This window comes from Terrapene carolina, unplaced genomic scaffold (assembly GCF_002925995.2).
Source record: "Terrapene carolina triunguis isolate 2854851 unplaced genomic scaffold, T_m_triunguis-2.0 Scaffold66, whole genome shotgun sequence".
NCBI classification, from domain to species: domain Eukaryota; kingdom Metazoa; phylum Chordata; order Testudines; family Emydidae; genus Terrapene; species Terrapene triunguis.
Window position 1 is genome coordinate 50,085,629 of NW_020664417.1, and position 16,529 is coordinate 50,102,157.

The 16,529-nt window shown below is 40.0% G+C and overlaps 1 protein-coding gene across 1 annotated transcript in view; it reads right to left on the reverse strand.

Annotated features, from left to right (window-relative positions):
- TUSC3 (tumor suppressor candidate 3) overlaps positions 1-14,391 on the reverse strand; it is a 272,148-nt gene extending 257,757 nt beyond the window's left edge. The window contains exon 1 of the mRNA XM_024192953.1: positions 14,278-14,391. Within this exon, the coding sequence (XP_024048721.1) occupies positions 14,278-14,391 (114 nt within the window). The remainder of the gene's footprint in view (positions 1-14,277) is intronic.
- Positions 14,392-16,529: the final 2,138 nt, after the last annotated feature.

Genomic DNA, 16,529 nt, shown 5'->3' on the forward strand with positions numbered 1-16,529 from the left:
TCCCTGCCCTCCCCTTACACAGCCCACATGGGCAAACTGACCAGCAGGTACAGAGTGCCCTCCCCGCCTGCCCCCATGCAACGTTACTCCACAGGGAGGAAGCAGGGCTAAGGGACAAATCTGAGCACTCCCCCCACGCATTGTCTCTACGATGTATCCACTTTGGGGGGGGAAATGCCCCCCATCTTCCCCCAAGTCCATGTTCTGTTTTACCAAGTGGCTGTCAATCTGTTTTTCAAAAGTTCCTCTTGTCCAGGGAGGAAGCAGCCAGAATCCACATTTAAATCATCAGACCAAGTGTTGCATTAGAACGTGAAGAATCTTAGAGGATGCTGTTTTTTGTAGCCAGATCCACAGATACAAGGCTTATACTAATCACAATACTCTGCAACTAGAGCTGTTAACAGAATATTATGCTAAGTTCTAGATCTTTTAGGGATGCATAGACAGAAGTATACACTGCATTTCAATAAAAAGAAGGTGTCACTGCACATATTCAAGCACTTAATTTGAAGGTAAATGGCCTTTGAGCCTCTGAAGATTTACAGTTTACACATCACAACATCCACCTGCTCAATGTAGCTTAGCCATTGTTGTTTCTTCCTCCCCACCGCTCCCTCCAATATTGTATGGCATGTAATCTCCCTTGAAGCAACCAGTTCTCTAGATCAGCATCTCCCAAACTTTACTGATTTACATACCACCTTCTAAAAATAAAAATTGGTGTGAAGTGAACAGATGGAACATCAAGCTCCTGTACCAGAGTTTGGGAACTTCTTCTACATAGTCTGTTACAGATTTATAAGAAACCTTCATCAGAAATATGAAAAAAAAATACCCCCCAAAACCAGAAACAAAATAAAACAGAGCAGCAGTCAAAACAGAGATTCCTTAAATATCTAAATGGAAATATGAATCTGTACTGGAACTAGAAGTATATTCAGATTTAGTTACAGTTTACAAGGAAAAGATAAGGGGAAAAAAGGAGAACCATAATGAGTTCATGCTAGCCAAAGAGATGAAAAGGAATAAGAAAGGATTCCACAAATATTTTGGCAGTCTTAAGCAGGAGGGAGGCAATAGGAGAGAGAAAGAAGGCCTATTAGTAACTATGAAGGAAGATTTATGGTGACCAAAGTAGCTAAGTACTGGACAACTGCTTAAAGATCTAATTTTCTTTAATAAAAAAGACAAACGAGAAACAAGTACATTCTTGCACTAGTACATAGTTATTGATTAGCTCAAGCCAAATGCCAGGGAATGCCTCTTCTTTGATAGCTCAGCTCTGGATTCAGATCTTAATTTTAGGTTTAGGCTCCTCCCTACTATTGATAGGAAACAGGTAAAAAAATATTTGAAAAAGACTATATATGTAAGTCAGTACCTTATGGGATGCAGTGTTAAGGGAACTACTTAATGAATTTACTGAGCAGCTGTCTATTTTGCACAGTCATGGAAAAGTGGGAAGGGACCAAAGAATTTTGCAAAAACTACTAAAAAGAAAAAAGGATTAATTTTTTTAATTGGTAAATGTCGGCAAACATTGATTTCTCTGTACATATACACAAACAGATGAAAGAATATTTTCATCCGTAATAATTGAAATTTACAGATAGGTAAAGTAAGAAAAATGCTCCTTGATAGCTTAGTTTGATTTAAGGTTATTTACTTTGTATATTGACATATGATGTTGACAATTTGTGATGTTATGGTTATAAAAGCCACAAAATCAGGCCAAATTAACTGGAGCACTTTTCCCCTACAAAGTTATTAGAAGGGAAAGTAGTTGAGATATTTCATCTACATAAGTGAAAATTTTTGCTATATTCCTTTAAAAAAAAATCTCACTTTTTGTAAATACAATCAAGTTGGCTTGCATCAGAGCACTACTTTATTAAAACTTGCAGAGACAGTAGAAAAAAACCTTAAGTGCAGGGATTGGCACTAAATCCAGTTTTATTGAACACCTTCATTAGTAATCTAGAAGAGGAAACAAACTGCACTGCTATCAACTAAGGAGTTTTGCAGGTACCACTTGGGGCAGAATTATTAATCAGCAACTTGGAGATTAGAAACAAAGGTGGAAAATAAAGCTCAACTTCCTGTTCCTGGGACATTTGCTTCTATGACTCCCTCCCTATGCAAGCCAGACTTCCTGTATTTGTGAAGGCGAGATGGGGTCTCCTATACTGTTTTACAGCAACATATCATCAAATAAACTAGTATGATTATGAACTGCATATAAACATGTATTAGGTCATAAAATAAGGAAGCAATATTGCATTTCTGTAGCACTAGTGAGATCACACCAAATATTACTGTGTTCAGTACCTCTGTACTACAAAGATGGTAATACATTGTATGAGAATTTGAAGACTAAGAAAAGTGATTGGCTAGGGAAATTGTGAGGTTAAAAACCACAACCATTTAAGCAAAGGAAGCAGATTTCAAAGTATTCCAAAATGGTGTTAAAGGGCAAGAAAAATAAAGTCCCACTAGTAAGTTCTAAAGGCTGGAGAACAGCCTCACTGAGAATGATGGAAACCTCATTACTTCAGCAACCATAAAACAGACTACACAAGACACTAGAGAAAATAGTGTTCCGAACAAGTCTGCATTGGGAGGGAAGTTAGACTCCATCTCTACTTTATAGGATTCCTTAAATGTGACCAAAGTAGAGTCACTTAGTATTCTAGCTCTTCCATACAATAACTAATTAATTCAGCATGATAGAAGTACTAATGTGTTAATGTATTTGTTTGGGTATAGCAGACTTGGTATATGGTGGTAATAGCATGCAAAAATATGACTTCATCCACTTCAAATCCTGCTTTGAGGACCACTGTACACAGAGTAAGTCCAAATGTAATTTAATACTTAACTTCATCATGGCACCTCATCATTGTAAAATTTCAGCATGAAAAAAACGAAGATTAAATTCACTAGATGTTACAGAAGGCAGAAAACCAATGAACTGTACATAAAGATAAAAGTCTAATCTCCTCATGCCTACCTAAATTATCTTAGATCTCAGTAAAGTGGTCCACAAAGCATACAGTTAACATTTTATTTTGGTAACTAGTTTATTTTACCCAATGAAATGCAACCTTCATACAAATAAATAGCTCTGTTCAAATGATATTATTAAGTTTGAAGCCTCTAAGCAATAAGTCATCCAACAACATACACTTTTTCCCTATGGCTATGCAGTCTAATCCATCTAAATAAGATTTATCCATAGCATTTAGTACTGAAGCAGATACAATCCGTTTTTTTCATGCACACACATAGGAAGTGCTGCATAAATGGTTGTAGAACAGAGTGCTAAGAAAGATCAATTAAGTTGCTGATCCGTCTATGGCATGATGCTGCCAAATGGAGACATCTGGGACAGAAACAAAGTTTCAGCAATCTAATTACAAGAGTGCTATCAGGCTGCTCTAAGCATTCTTTTCTTCATATCCCGTACTCAACAAATAAGAAGGCTTTACATTTTTCTGTAATGATTTATTTAGACACGAACTGCCCAATTATATATGCCACACTTTTACAATATCTCCATTAGAGAGGTTTAAGTGGGGTGGTGCTGCACCCATGAATAAAGGGAAAAAGGAATTATTCCAGCAAGCATGTTTATTTGTTTTTCTCTTTTGTTTTGATGGGCTAGAGAACAACATTTAGAATTACATTCAAATAATTTTACTGTGCATTTCAGACATAGCTTATTTTGGTTAATTCCCCCAAAATTTCAAGACAGCAAACTTCAAGCTTTGAGTCTTGATTCGAAAACAGTGTCTTCCTTCCAATGTAAAATAAAATAAAAGCCAAGTTACACAAATTAATATATTTCTCCACTTTGCAGTCAAGACCCTGAGCGTCTTTTCACAAAGGTTCAAGATTTCCCACATCTTAGTTTGTAAAAAAACTGTTTCCTACCTTTTTGTAACTGTTGTTCTTCAAGAGGTGTTGCTCATGTCCATTCCATTTTAGGTGTGTGCGCACCCATGTGCACAGTTGTTGGAGATTTCTGCCTTCACTCTATCTGTAGGGCCAGCTGTGGCACCATCTGGAATGCCCCTCTCATGTGACGGTATATCAGGCGCCACTGGCCCTGTGCCCTCTCAGTTCCTTCTTGCCAGCAACTCTGAGAGGGGTAGGATGGCGGGAAATGGAATGTGTGACAGGTTGGGTCACAGAAACCTCCTTGGGACTGCCACCTGATGGGCTGAGACTACCTCTGAGCCAATTTTCCCTGCCAGCTTGGGACTTCAGTACACTCTCTTGTTGAGCCAGACATGCTAGCCTGCTGCAAACACAGACCCAGGTCTGAACCACGTTCCCCAAAAGCTGCAGACTTAACTGAAAACAGCTTAAGAAGTGCTCCTGTCTCCAGCACCCAGATACCCAGCTCCCAATGGCCCCCTTTTGCCTTCAGAACTAGCAGGAGTAGAATCCTCTTCTTTCCATGTTCCGAGGAACCTTGTCCACTGCCCCCCAGGCACAGGAGGTTTTTGAATTCCTGAATGAGGAGTTGCTCATGAGAAGGATTCCTGAAGAGCGGCAGTCGGCTATAAATTGCAGGGTGTAGCCCGAAGAAACTGTATCAAGCACCCAGCGGTCTGAGGTGATACGAGACCAGGCCAACCGGAAAGGCCGGAGGCAATTGAGGAAGGATGTGGGTGGATCCAGTACGTTGGCTGGGGCATTGTCCTCGAGTGCACCCTCAAAATGACTGCTTCTGGCCTCCTTGCCTTCTGGGAGGGTCAGGTTGGGCAGCCGAGCAGAAGGGGATGGAGCAGTGTCAGATCTCCAAGAGCAAATGGAATTCATCCCAGCTGTTTAGACAATTAAACTAAAAATGGCTCAGCCACTATCTTTTTTTTTTTTTGTTAATAAAAAAAAGCTTATGAAAGATAGGAAGAGTTCCAAAAGTTTTGAAGGCCAATGAAGTACCCATATCTATCAATGCAGGGAGATTCTGGGAAAGGGCAGCTGTAAAGCTGTTTGATTTTCTTGTGTGCAGTTAGCAGTTAGCTTCAATACCAGAGAAAAATTAGATTTCTTCATGAAGGGTGAAGTTTGCTAGCAACTTAGTTCCGGATATTTTTATGTAATTACTAAGATGGCTTTATGAAAAACAGCCTTTAACACGCAAAGCCAAGGTTTTGTCAGTGAACAGGTTTTCCTTGGGAAGGACAGAGGGAAGCAATGGCTGTGATTCCTATTTTTTCCAACTCATAATTTAATCACAAGTTTCATGATATTTGTTGTTTTTCTTAAAGCCCCAGCTCCTGGATTTCTGCAATTAGAGAATCTTAGCTGCCATTTATTTTTTTTAAAAAAAGGCTAGCTCTCAAGAGAAAAATCTGGAGAAAAGCAAGAAAACATAACTCAAGTGTACTCTAAAGGCTCAAAGGCAAATAAAAGCCAAATCAAGCAATCAATAAATAGAAGCTCATGATTTAACTCAATCTTTTGATTTTTTTAGGGACCCGACTCAAGACATTTGAGCATCTGGAACTGGTAGAACTGGATCCCCGCCCCCCACCTGCTGGGTTAACAAAGCCATATGAAATCAAAAAGTTTCATAGATATTAAAGCTAGATGCAAATACTGGACAGAAAGCTGGATGGAAGGGCCTATAACACACTGAAAAGAGCCGTTCCCCATCACATTTCCAACAGCAATTTATATCCTGTACTTAAATGGCGACTCTTTCCATAAAAATATGTAAACAGCTCTCCATATCAATCACACCCCTCCTTCCTATCTCACTTCTTTTCCATCTTATCCACAGCTTTAGCCAGGGCCGGCTCCAGGCACCAAGCACCCAAGCTGCTGCTTGGGGCGGCACCTGGAGGGGGGCGGCGCGGCGCTCTGGCCGCCGGGGGGAGAGCCGAGCCCCAGCCGGGGCTCGCCGCCCTCCCCCCGGCGCTCTGGCCGCGGGCGGGGGGGGGGGGGGGGGGGCGGCCGGAGGCTTTTTTGTCTTGGGCGGCGAAAAAGACAGAGCCGGCCCTGGCTTTAGCTCTCCACTGTTGGTAGTCTGTCCACAGATGGCTGCTAGCAGAAGAGAAGGGACATACACTGAAATTACCACACTTGTATGAAGCATACGAGGGTATACACCATTTTCAGGCTACTTCTTGTTCTTTTTACCTCCTAGTACTTACTTTAATTTTTCATATAAGCCTATAGAGTGTTCTACTGAAAAGCTTGACAAACACAAGCAAAGTCCACTAATTCACACTATATACTCCACAAAGCACTCAATTTATCTCTACAGTTGTAAAGAAAACACAATATCCAATGCCATAGCTTCCAATATTGTATAGCTACAGGAATCCAACACTGCAACTAATGACACTGTAAACACCACTCATAGAACAAGCAATACTTGATGACCCAAAGTTTTATAGAAAAGTCTTCTATTTCCAAGCTTGCAGTTACACCGATGTACAGGAAAGAAAGCTTTAGACCTTTCAAGATCAGTAATGCCCAACAGCAACAGAAAAGTGGTAAGAACATTATGGTGAAAAAGGAAGAGCTCCACAAGCTTTTTTGAAGACAAAGCAATAACAATCTGAGCAATGACTGAATCTAAGCTAATGACTACACTTGGAGCTGGGAGAGTGGTTCCCAGCTCGAGCAGGTATACTCAAGCTAGCACGCTAAAAATATTAGTGTAGCCTCAGTAGCACAGACAGCAGCATGCAGCAGACCTGAATATGTATCTGTGAGGTCTGGGAAGTACTTAATTTGTGCCAGGGCTGAGCCCCAGAACCTCTATACTTGGCAGTTCATACCTCCGGCACCTTTGGGCTTGCTGCATCAGTTATGAAAGTAAAAAAAATTGCTTGAGCCTCAGCACTTCTTTCATTACAAATTAAGCACTAGGTCTGGAGGAGTCTGTACTCAGGGCAGCGAGCCTGTGCCACTGCTCACGCTACTGCGGATACACGACTATATTTAGTGCACTAACACAAGTATTTCTACTCAAGCTGGGAATCACATTCCTAGCTCCATGTGTAGATGTAGCCTTACTAATTGATGCAAAAAGAAAAGATTGCATATGGTATTCTATAGTTAAGCAGTGATTCTTATGTGAAAAGTGAAGTGTCTTTATTAGGATACTGCTTTTCAAATGGAGGTTCTGAATTTGATCATCATTAATACTACTTCACGCTTAGTAGTAGTATTACAGTAACGCTGAGAGCCCTTAGTATACATTATGGCCTTATTGTCGTGGGCACTATATGACCACATTAAGAGACAATCCCAGCCCTGAAAAGTCTATACTCTAAACAGACAAGATGGGTCTACAAAACGGACACAAAATAAAACTAGATGACTAGGAACAGGACTGGAGGCACAAAGATTGACTGACTTGTCACCCAAGAAATCAATGGATGATATGAAAACAAAAACTGAATTCTTGAGTACCAGTCCAGTGCTTTAACCACAAGATCATTTTTGGTGCCAGTTGGAAAATGCCAATTCATGAAAGGCTAAATCAGTGGTAATCAAACTTTTGTACTGGTGAGCCCTTTCAAATAGAAAGCTTTTGAATGTGACCCCTCCTTAATATATAAAAAGTTTTTTAAATTTATAACACCATTATAAATGCTGGAGGCATAGTGGGGTTTGCAGTGGAGGCTGACAGTTCATGATCCCCCCCAAGTTAAGAACCTTGTGACCCCCAGTTTGAGAACCCCTGGGCTAAATGTTTGTCTAACTTTGTCCATTTCAAGCAAAGATTTTTGAAAGAAAGATTGAAAGAAAAAAAAAAAAGCATTTTGATAAGCTTAAAGTGGAATGTCGACTTTGGAAACATAACATTTCAATTATCTCTATCAAATGTCAGTAAATATTTTAAATATATAAAATAAAATCAGATTAAAACATTTAGATTGACCACAAGTGACTCTAAAAAAAAAAAAAAAAAAAAAAAAAGAAAATCTCATTTCAGTTCTTGCTTTTGTTCCATTTCAGAACAGAAGGAAAAATCAGATTCAAAAATATTCCCCTTGAAATGAAAAATTCAGTTTCCACCCAGCTCTATTATATCTATTTTCATTAAAGTACATGGCAACAGCAAAAGTTGTGTACAGTAAGCAATTCTCAACTATAATAAAAGTTATGGTAATGGGAACACTAATGCTAACCTATCTAGTTCACGGTGTCTAGTAGCAAGAGTTGAGCAGCAGTGACAAAACCCAGAGATTCTGTCATGAGCTGTATAATAGCACTCTATAGTTGCAAAGAGAAGTAGGCTCCAAATATGAACATCCAGTCCTGAAGTAACAATATAAACAACCAAAGATAAACACACAGTTAGAGAACGCAGCTCACGTACCACTTTTAATCCGACGTTTCTTGGCTGCAACAGAGAGGTGTTGAAGTAAATTACTGCATTCCCATAGCAGTTCTGCAAATAACTCCAGTATTAGATTTAAATGATTGCGATAAGGACCAATCCCCCTACTTCTAGCATAAGAGAATATGTACTGAATAGAAAAGCATGTTCCCCAACAGAATACTGAAGTCATAGCCTCCCTATGGAGGCTGATGAATTACTACCCCTTGGGCAGGCGTAGCGTGCATGAAGCACAATATGGTTCTCAAAAACTAAATGTATGCTTACTGAGTAATGGTGACTGAAGAAAAGGACAACATGGTCAAAAAGCAAGATATTTTGTCCCTCAAGATTTAGAAATTTATAACATACATAGTATAAAGTCTTTAGACTAATAAATGTTAAGAGACTATATGCATAGAGATTGGTGTACAAAAACTGATGTATCTCACATTTTAGACCATTGTCTTGCATTAAAATTTTTCAGCAACTCTTAAATTAGCATGTTATTACTACCATTTAGCCAACATCTGTTCTTATGTAAAGTGACAAACATGAGAAAGTATCTTTGAGTTTTCATTCAGTATAAAAAAAAAAAATCCAGTTAATACATTTAAAATGAATGTGAGTGAAATCCTGAGCCCAATGAAGTCAATGGCAAAATTCCCATTGACTTCAAAAGAGCAGGTTTTCCACCTTGTATGATTTATTACAGATACATTTTTCTATGTATCTAGGCATAACAACCAAAAATAAGTGTACAATACCAATACCGTGTGAGTCACATTATCTATGTTTACTATAAAAGTTCCTTCATAAAGAATAGGCAAAAGTAAATTGTACCTGAAATAAAATTGTATTGTACCAACTTCCATTACTTCCTGAACTATGAGTCTGTATACAATTTCTCACTGGAAAACTCCTATTATGAACCAACCCAAGTTAAAATATACATCAAGTGTTAAAACACTTAGTTTGTGGAGACTAAGATTTGCTTGCTAGGATGAAGTATTTTATCACTGACCAAGTTATAGATTGTAGGAATAGTGACTTTTTTTAAAGTCATTTTATTTATGGGCCTCATTTTCCACAGCATTGCATCTTGTGCAGTCATTTGCTCATGTGCAAAGTGAAAGGAAAGTAGATCAAAAATACCTGCCATTCGAATTCAATATTATTTACACCCACTTTACTCTCACTTTGCACAGAGCAGACAACTGCACATAGTGGAAGGTGGTAGAGAATGAGACATTCATCTTTAATCTTAAGTGATAGGGAAGATTGTTAGCTGTTCAGAGATTTTTCCCTCCCAAATATAGCCTTCTTCCCACCATAACTGTCTATTTTCCATGTAGTATCAGCTAATGAATCTCAAGACAGATAGGAATCATTAACAGAAAATGCTTAGGATGATGTCAAATTCAACAAGCTTATAGGCCATCACATAGAATTCAAATGCATTTTACTCAAAGTTCAGGTCATTACAGACTAGACAAAACTAAATCTGCTAGTTTACAATAAATAATGATGTGAAAAGCTATCAAAGTGCAGGAAATATGAGCAGTGAATACAATCATAAATGCTTTTCTAGAGATGCCACACATTTTTTAAACCAGCATCACTATTTAACATGATTTGGTTTTCAAGACAGCTATTTTAATGACTAGTGCAAAGCAAAGCAAACCAAATATACCGTAAATATAATTACTGCCATTCAGATGATTCTTTAATCCAAGACCAGCAAATCAGGCTAATAATTTACATTCGGAGGAAGTGCAGGTTGAGGTAAAGGCACTGTATAACATGTGGGAATCAAGCCCCAAAAAGAAATTTCTCCCAACTAAATTAATTCTCATATGTGAGCCAGCAAAGGAAGTTTCTATCTTGTTCTCCACTCTAGTCACTTTCCAAGAAGTTCTCTCTTTATCCCTTATTACTTATTGGATTTTGTGCATGTGTATAGAGGAGGGCCTGTACCTTTCTATTTGTCTCCTCAGTTACAGATAGTCATGATGTACATAATACAGAACAGCATACAGATTATTAGTAACAAGCTCAATGCAGAAAAGGACTAAGAATGTACTTATAGAAATATGCAACCACTGCAAAAACATACCATTTATAAAGCTCAGCAATAAGGATTATATTGGCTGGCAAGTTATCAGTTAACACAAATTCCTTCCCCCATTGTTAGAATTTAAGAACTCACATATTAAACTTTAAAACATTTGCATGCCAGCTTAAAAACTGTATACAATTTATGCAGGAAAAGATTAAATTGCTGGATTCTGATGTACTAAAATAGCAACATTATTTTATAATTGCTTTCACAATAGCTTATTGGCAAAGAATCATTGCCTAAAGTTATTAGACCATCGGTATCTTAGTCTTCTCTATTTTCCTCCATTCACTCTTTCCCTCAATAGCTGCCCTCTCTTCAGTAGATCATATGATTCACACGTATAACTCTACCTTCTTCTTCCTACCAGTCTGCACTCATGACTGATGCTTTGCATCCACTTCCTCTGTGAACTCTAACCCCCTATGAAATCTATGTTTATACTCTTCATGTAAATTGTCTTCCCTGCCAATACTTCTAATTCTTCTACTTCATGGAGCCCTTTTCCCTAACATCCCACAAGCCCCACTCCAACCAAGGTTTTACTGATTTTGCAAGTTAAAAACAAGTAATGCTACCCAGGGTAAATTGCTTCCTTTTACTCCTCCACCCTCTCCCACTTCCGCCGAGGACCTGTGAAGTGCCTAAAGCAGTCTCATGTTCTCTTCCATTAGTCCTTAACTACTCAGCCTGACCTTCCTCATGTTTATCCCACCTCTCCCCCAAAAAACAAAACAAAAAATTTCTTCTGATCCCATTTCTTTCCTTCTGTGCTTTCAACTTCCTTGAGTACACATTTTATTCTTATTACTTCAATTTCCTCTCTACCAGTATCTACCGTGGTGCATTCTAACATGTCTTCTACCCTTTTAATCCCACTGAAATGGCTCTCAATTACCAACAACTTTTTCCTGACCAAATCACGAAGTTTCTTTTCTCCATTATTCTCCTCCTTGATCACTCTATCCTCATGGAGGCACAATCCTCTTCATATATTTCCCCTCAAGAACACTCCTTCAGCATATCATCTGTTAGCTCCTGTCAAGGTTCCTTCCCCACTCTGAACTTTAGGGTACAGATGTGGGGGACCTGCATGAGAAGCTCTAAGCTCAATTAACAGCTTAGATCTGGTCTGGCTGCCACCACTCCCAAGTACTAATTCCCTTCCCTGGGTAGCCTTGAGAGACTCTTCACCAATTCCCTGGTGAACACAGATCCAACCCCTTGGATCTTAAAACAAGGAGAAATTAACCATCCCCCTTCCTTTCTCCCACCAACTCCTGGTGGACCCAGATCCAACCCCCTTGGATCTTAAAACAAGGAAAAATCAATCAGGTATTAAGAAAAAGGCTTTTAATTAAAGAAAAGAAAGGTAAAAGAAAACCCTCTAGGAGAGATTAGCATACCAGCTACTCTCACAGACAACAGATTCCAAACACAGAGGATGCTCCCCTGGGCAAACCCTTAGTTACACACAAAAAAATACCCAAATACCCAGTTGACTATTCCTCTAATTGCACAAGACAGGTTACAAAGAAATAAACATAAACCTATTTCCTTCACTAATACTCACTACTTAATAAGAGGCTGAATTCTGGAGCTTTCCCACTCAGGTCCAAAGTGAAACTCAACAGACAAAGGGAACTTCCCTCCTTCCCTTTGAACCATCTTGTCCTCCCATTGGTTCCTCTGGTCAGGTGTCAGCTAGGCTAGGTGAACTTCTTAACCATTTACAGGTAAAAGAGGCATTAACCCTTAACTATCTGTTTATGACAGCTCCTTCCTTTACAGGCTCCATTTTTAGCACATACAAGCGCTAATTGCACTGTATCTGGACGAATAACTGCATGATTTCAATTCATGAGATTTGGTGCTGGATGAGGCGTGTTATGTTTACAGTAAATGCAGAACACAAAGTTAACACACAATTAGCAAAATTATGTCTTATAAATGTATATTAAAAATAAAAACATTGTATATGGTTTGCTAGATTCTGGAAGCATGTACATTGTTGGGACAAATTCAACTCCAGTATAGGAGAAATTTGGAGGAAGAAGGAAGAGGTAGCAATTACAACAGTAGACAGATCTTATAAAGAGGGAGAGAACCATTAGCTAGAAGCAAGAAGGCTGAGTAGAAGCTTTTGAGAGGAAAAAGAGCAATAGCAACTTGTACTGTAGTAAAAAAATGGCTAAACAAGAAAGACTATCCATTTGGATCCTGTTACTTGCCATCTCTGTGGTAAAATGGGGATGCACACATACATTACCAAAAGTGTTTCTCAAAGGCCACTTCGCTTTGAGTTACCATTATTTTCTTATGAGGAAAAGAACCCATTAAAAAAAAAAAAGTATGTTTTCATCCATCTTGCATGTGGTGTGGCAGCTGCGCTACAAGTGTCAAAGCATTAGTTGCAATGTTAGTATTTTACCAAGACACAGACACAAACAAGTCCTAAAAACATATTTACTGTCTGAAAAAGACAAGCAAGTATTTAAATCCAGAAAACATGGTTAATTGTAGCTTCAGAAAGTTGAACCTACTCTATATTATTTGTTTCCTTTTCTTATGCTGGAAAGTCCAACACTTTCCAAAAAGGGTGCCTAGAGTTAAGCTGCTACATCACTATTTAGATGTCTAAGTATTTTTCAGATTTCAGTGACTTCCAAGGGACTGTTGGGTGCTCAGCACTTTGGAAATCATTAAATTCATTTTGGTTTTAGTATTTTGTCTTTTAATCTCCTACCTCTCCCCCTCCACCCAAACCTATAAACTATAGGTTTATAGTTTAAACCTATACACTTGTATAGGTTTACAAGTATTTCTTTGATCTTTAGAACTGAGATTCAATGTACACACAAGCACAGTGTGATTATTTCTGTGTTTGTCTGTTGGCATTACTTTCAGTTGAACAACAAACATATACCATTCAATTTCATTATTCATACAACTAGGTCTAGTCAATTTCACATTAGGGTCTCCTGCAATAGCCCAAACACACAGTGTAAAGCTAGCCCTCTTCCCCTGTTTTTAAAAGTGTTTTAATTGGGAAAAAGGCATATAGAACCATGCCCATTGACTTTATATTCTTTATTTAAAAACTACATTTAGGGCCAAATTCAAAAGGACAGGACTTCTTTTGAGGCAAACACAGGGTGAAACGGTGTAACAAGATAAAACTTCAACATTGTGAATGTAAAGTAAAATCAAAATTATCCAACATTATGTTGTAATTAGTCCGGAGATGTGTCAGTTATCAATTTGCACATAATTAAGTCTTTTTAGAGAGGCCTGTTTTGCCAGTATATTAACAGGCAAGTTTAAGGGGGTATTGCCATAGCTAGAACGAGTGCTGTGGATCAGCAATTTACATGTTCCTACAGAGTGGGGCGAGGAAGCCATCCAGGCGATGGACAGCGGGCTGGGGAGCAATCCACGCCATGGGGTCAGCGCCTCGAGCAAGGTGGAAAGGGGAGGGGGGGGCTCACCCACGCAGGTGTTTCCGGGCTGCGGACCCAGGCGGCCATGGGGCACGAATGACAGCGTGCAGAGACCCCGGCGTTGTGGGGCACAGGGAGCCCCCAGAGCCCGGGGGAGGGAGCAGCCCATCCTGCAACGCAAGGCGAGTCCAGTCCGGGAGGGGAGAGCGCGGCTGAGTCACGTGAACGAGCCCCCTCACCCCATTCCCCGCCTGGGCCGCGCCTGGGCATGGGGCTCATAGGGCCGGGAGTGGGAGCCTGCAGGGCAGCCCAAGCCTGCTCCCCACCCGGGCCGGGGCTCGCCGCAGAGGAGCGAACGGTTCTACCTCCTTCTTCTTCTGTCCGCCCCCGAGCTGCACGCAGAGCAGCAGCACCAGGAGGAGGCAACTCCCGGCCGGCAGGTGCAGCAGCCACCGCGATGCCCTGGTACCCAGCGCCATGTTCCCTCCCCCCCACAGCCCAGCCTCCTTGGGGGAGCACCTGCCGCACCGTTATCCACCTCTTCCTCGCTGATTGGACGCAGACTCCGGCCAATCACAAGCGGCCTGCAGCACAAAGGCGATTGGGAAATGTAGTTCTTTCTTCCGCTTACCCTTCTCCTGCTTGGGGCACGTCTCAGGCGCTCACGAGGGTGTTACGTATAACTCTTAGAGGCCACTCCCGAAGGTTACACTGAATAGGGCCTGATCCTGCCCAATGCTGGGCACCCTCAAGTCCCATTCATTGTGCAAACACACAGCTCCAGCCACAGGCAGCAGAGGACAAAGCTTAATATAGGGGTGCTGGAACAATTTGTATAGTGGGGGTGCTGAGAGCCATAGAACCAAACTGTAAAATCTATATATAATGGAAATCACTTCAAGCCAGGGGGTGGAGCAGTACCCCCAACAGCCCTAGTTCCAGCACCTATGGCTTAATATATGATTAATATCACACCTGTCAAAGATCAGGCATGGCACTTCACACTTAAGCAACGTCCTACCAAGCCAAGAGGGTAAAAACCAACCTGGTTACTACTTTAATGTGGTCATCTAACAGCTGGGGGTCTAAAGTCATCCATGAGTTGCAAACTCTGGTGACTAAATGGCTGATGCACTCCCACAGTGAAAAGAACTAATATTGTTTTTGTCATCTCCTCCAGCTTATTCTCCCAGCTCATCCTCATCACCTGTGTCTTGTCTGGTTTGATCTACAAGCAGCTCTCTTTCATCCGTGGATGGCCCATTGACATTGTCTGAGGCAATGGATGACTTTGTTGTACTAGTCAGACAAGACAAATATACAATTTGGTGTGATCAGCATATTGAAAATGCCATACTACCCTAGCTCCCTTTTTTAACCTTCCTGATGACCCCATGTACACATTGAACAGGCGGGGTGACAAAATGTCACCCTGGGTCACTCCACACTTAAGAGTCCTTCAAGAAGAGGAGTAATTGCCCATGACTATCCACTGAGATCTTTCGGAGAAAAGAACAAAGCCACTGACAGGGAGCCTCATACATTTCCACCAAGCTCCAGAGGCAAGTCAGCAACACCCCATGATCAACAGTATTGAAGACAATTAGTGAAGATTAGATTTTATAATATCAGAATGGAAGAGATAATTGACCAATGTAACAAATGCTGTTTTTGAGCCAAAGTCAGGTCTTCACCCAACTTAACAAGGGTCAAGAAGATCAAAAGTATCTAGATACTGTGAAAGTGTCTCACTACAACTTTCTCCACAAGCTTACTAAAAATAAGTAAGAGAAGTTACTAGATGATAGTTGGCCATATGGTATATGTCAAGTACAGCTTCTTGAGCAGAGTCCACTCTAATGCTCCCTTTCAAAGCAAGAGGCATTTTGCCCTCTGAGAGGATTGACAATTTCTACAAGCAAAGGACTTAGTACTATTAACAATGGATCCAGTATTTAGGACTGTTTGTTAATGTAATTTACGTTCTTTTTACTTCCTCAACCACATCATTTCTGGACAAATTAAGTAAAACCAAGTTTAACACAAATCTCCCTAAGGGGCAGTTCCTTACAACTCAACATTTTACTATCTTTATTTTTTCTTTTTTTTAAAACAACTTTTTCAGGTAGTTTTAAGTCTGGGTGTCAGTGTTGCATCAGAGCCCATTTTAATGAATTGAACCTATGTTTTCATGAAATGTTGTACAAAATATTACTAGATGGGATTGAGGAACCAAATAGTGAGCTTTTTGTTTAACCTGGTCCTCCACAGTTGTATTCTCCAAAGATTCAGCTACTAGTCGGTACCCTTTGTCTCCCCACTGATGTCTAAAAATGATCAAAAACCACAGTAAAATACAAGGATTTGTTATAATTAATTACAATCCCAAACTAATTTATATTATGTAATTATGTTCTTTTAATTTGCAGATGGATTCCAGCAATTTTGGACTGGATTACGCTTCTTTTGCCAATGAGGGCAAGTTAAATTGAAGCACACCTTCCATTTATTGTGATGTGTAACATTAAAAAAATTAATCAGGTATCATGTTCTGAGCATTAATCAATAACCGTACTGTCAGGGGAGTTAACCATTTAACTTTGTGAGGGCTGCATGT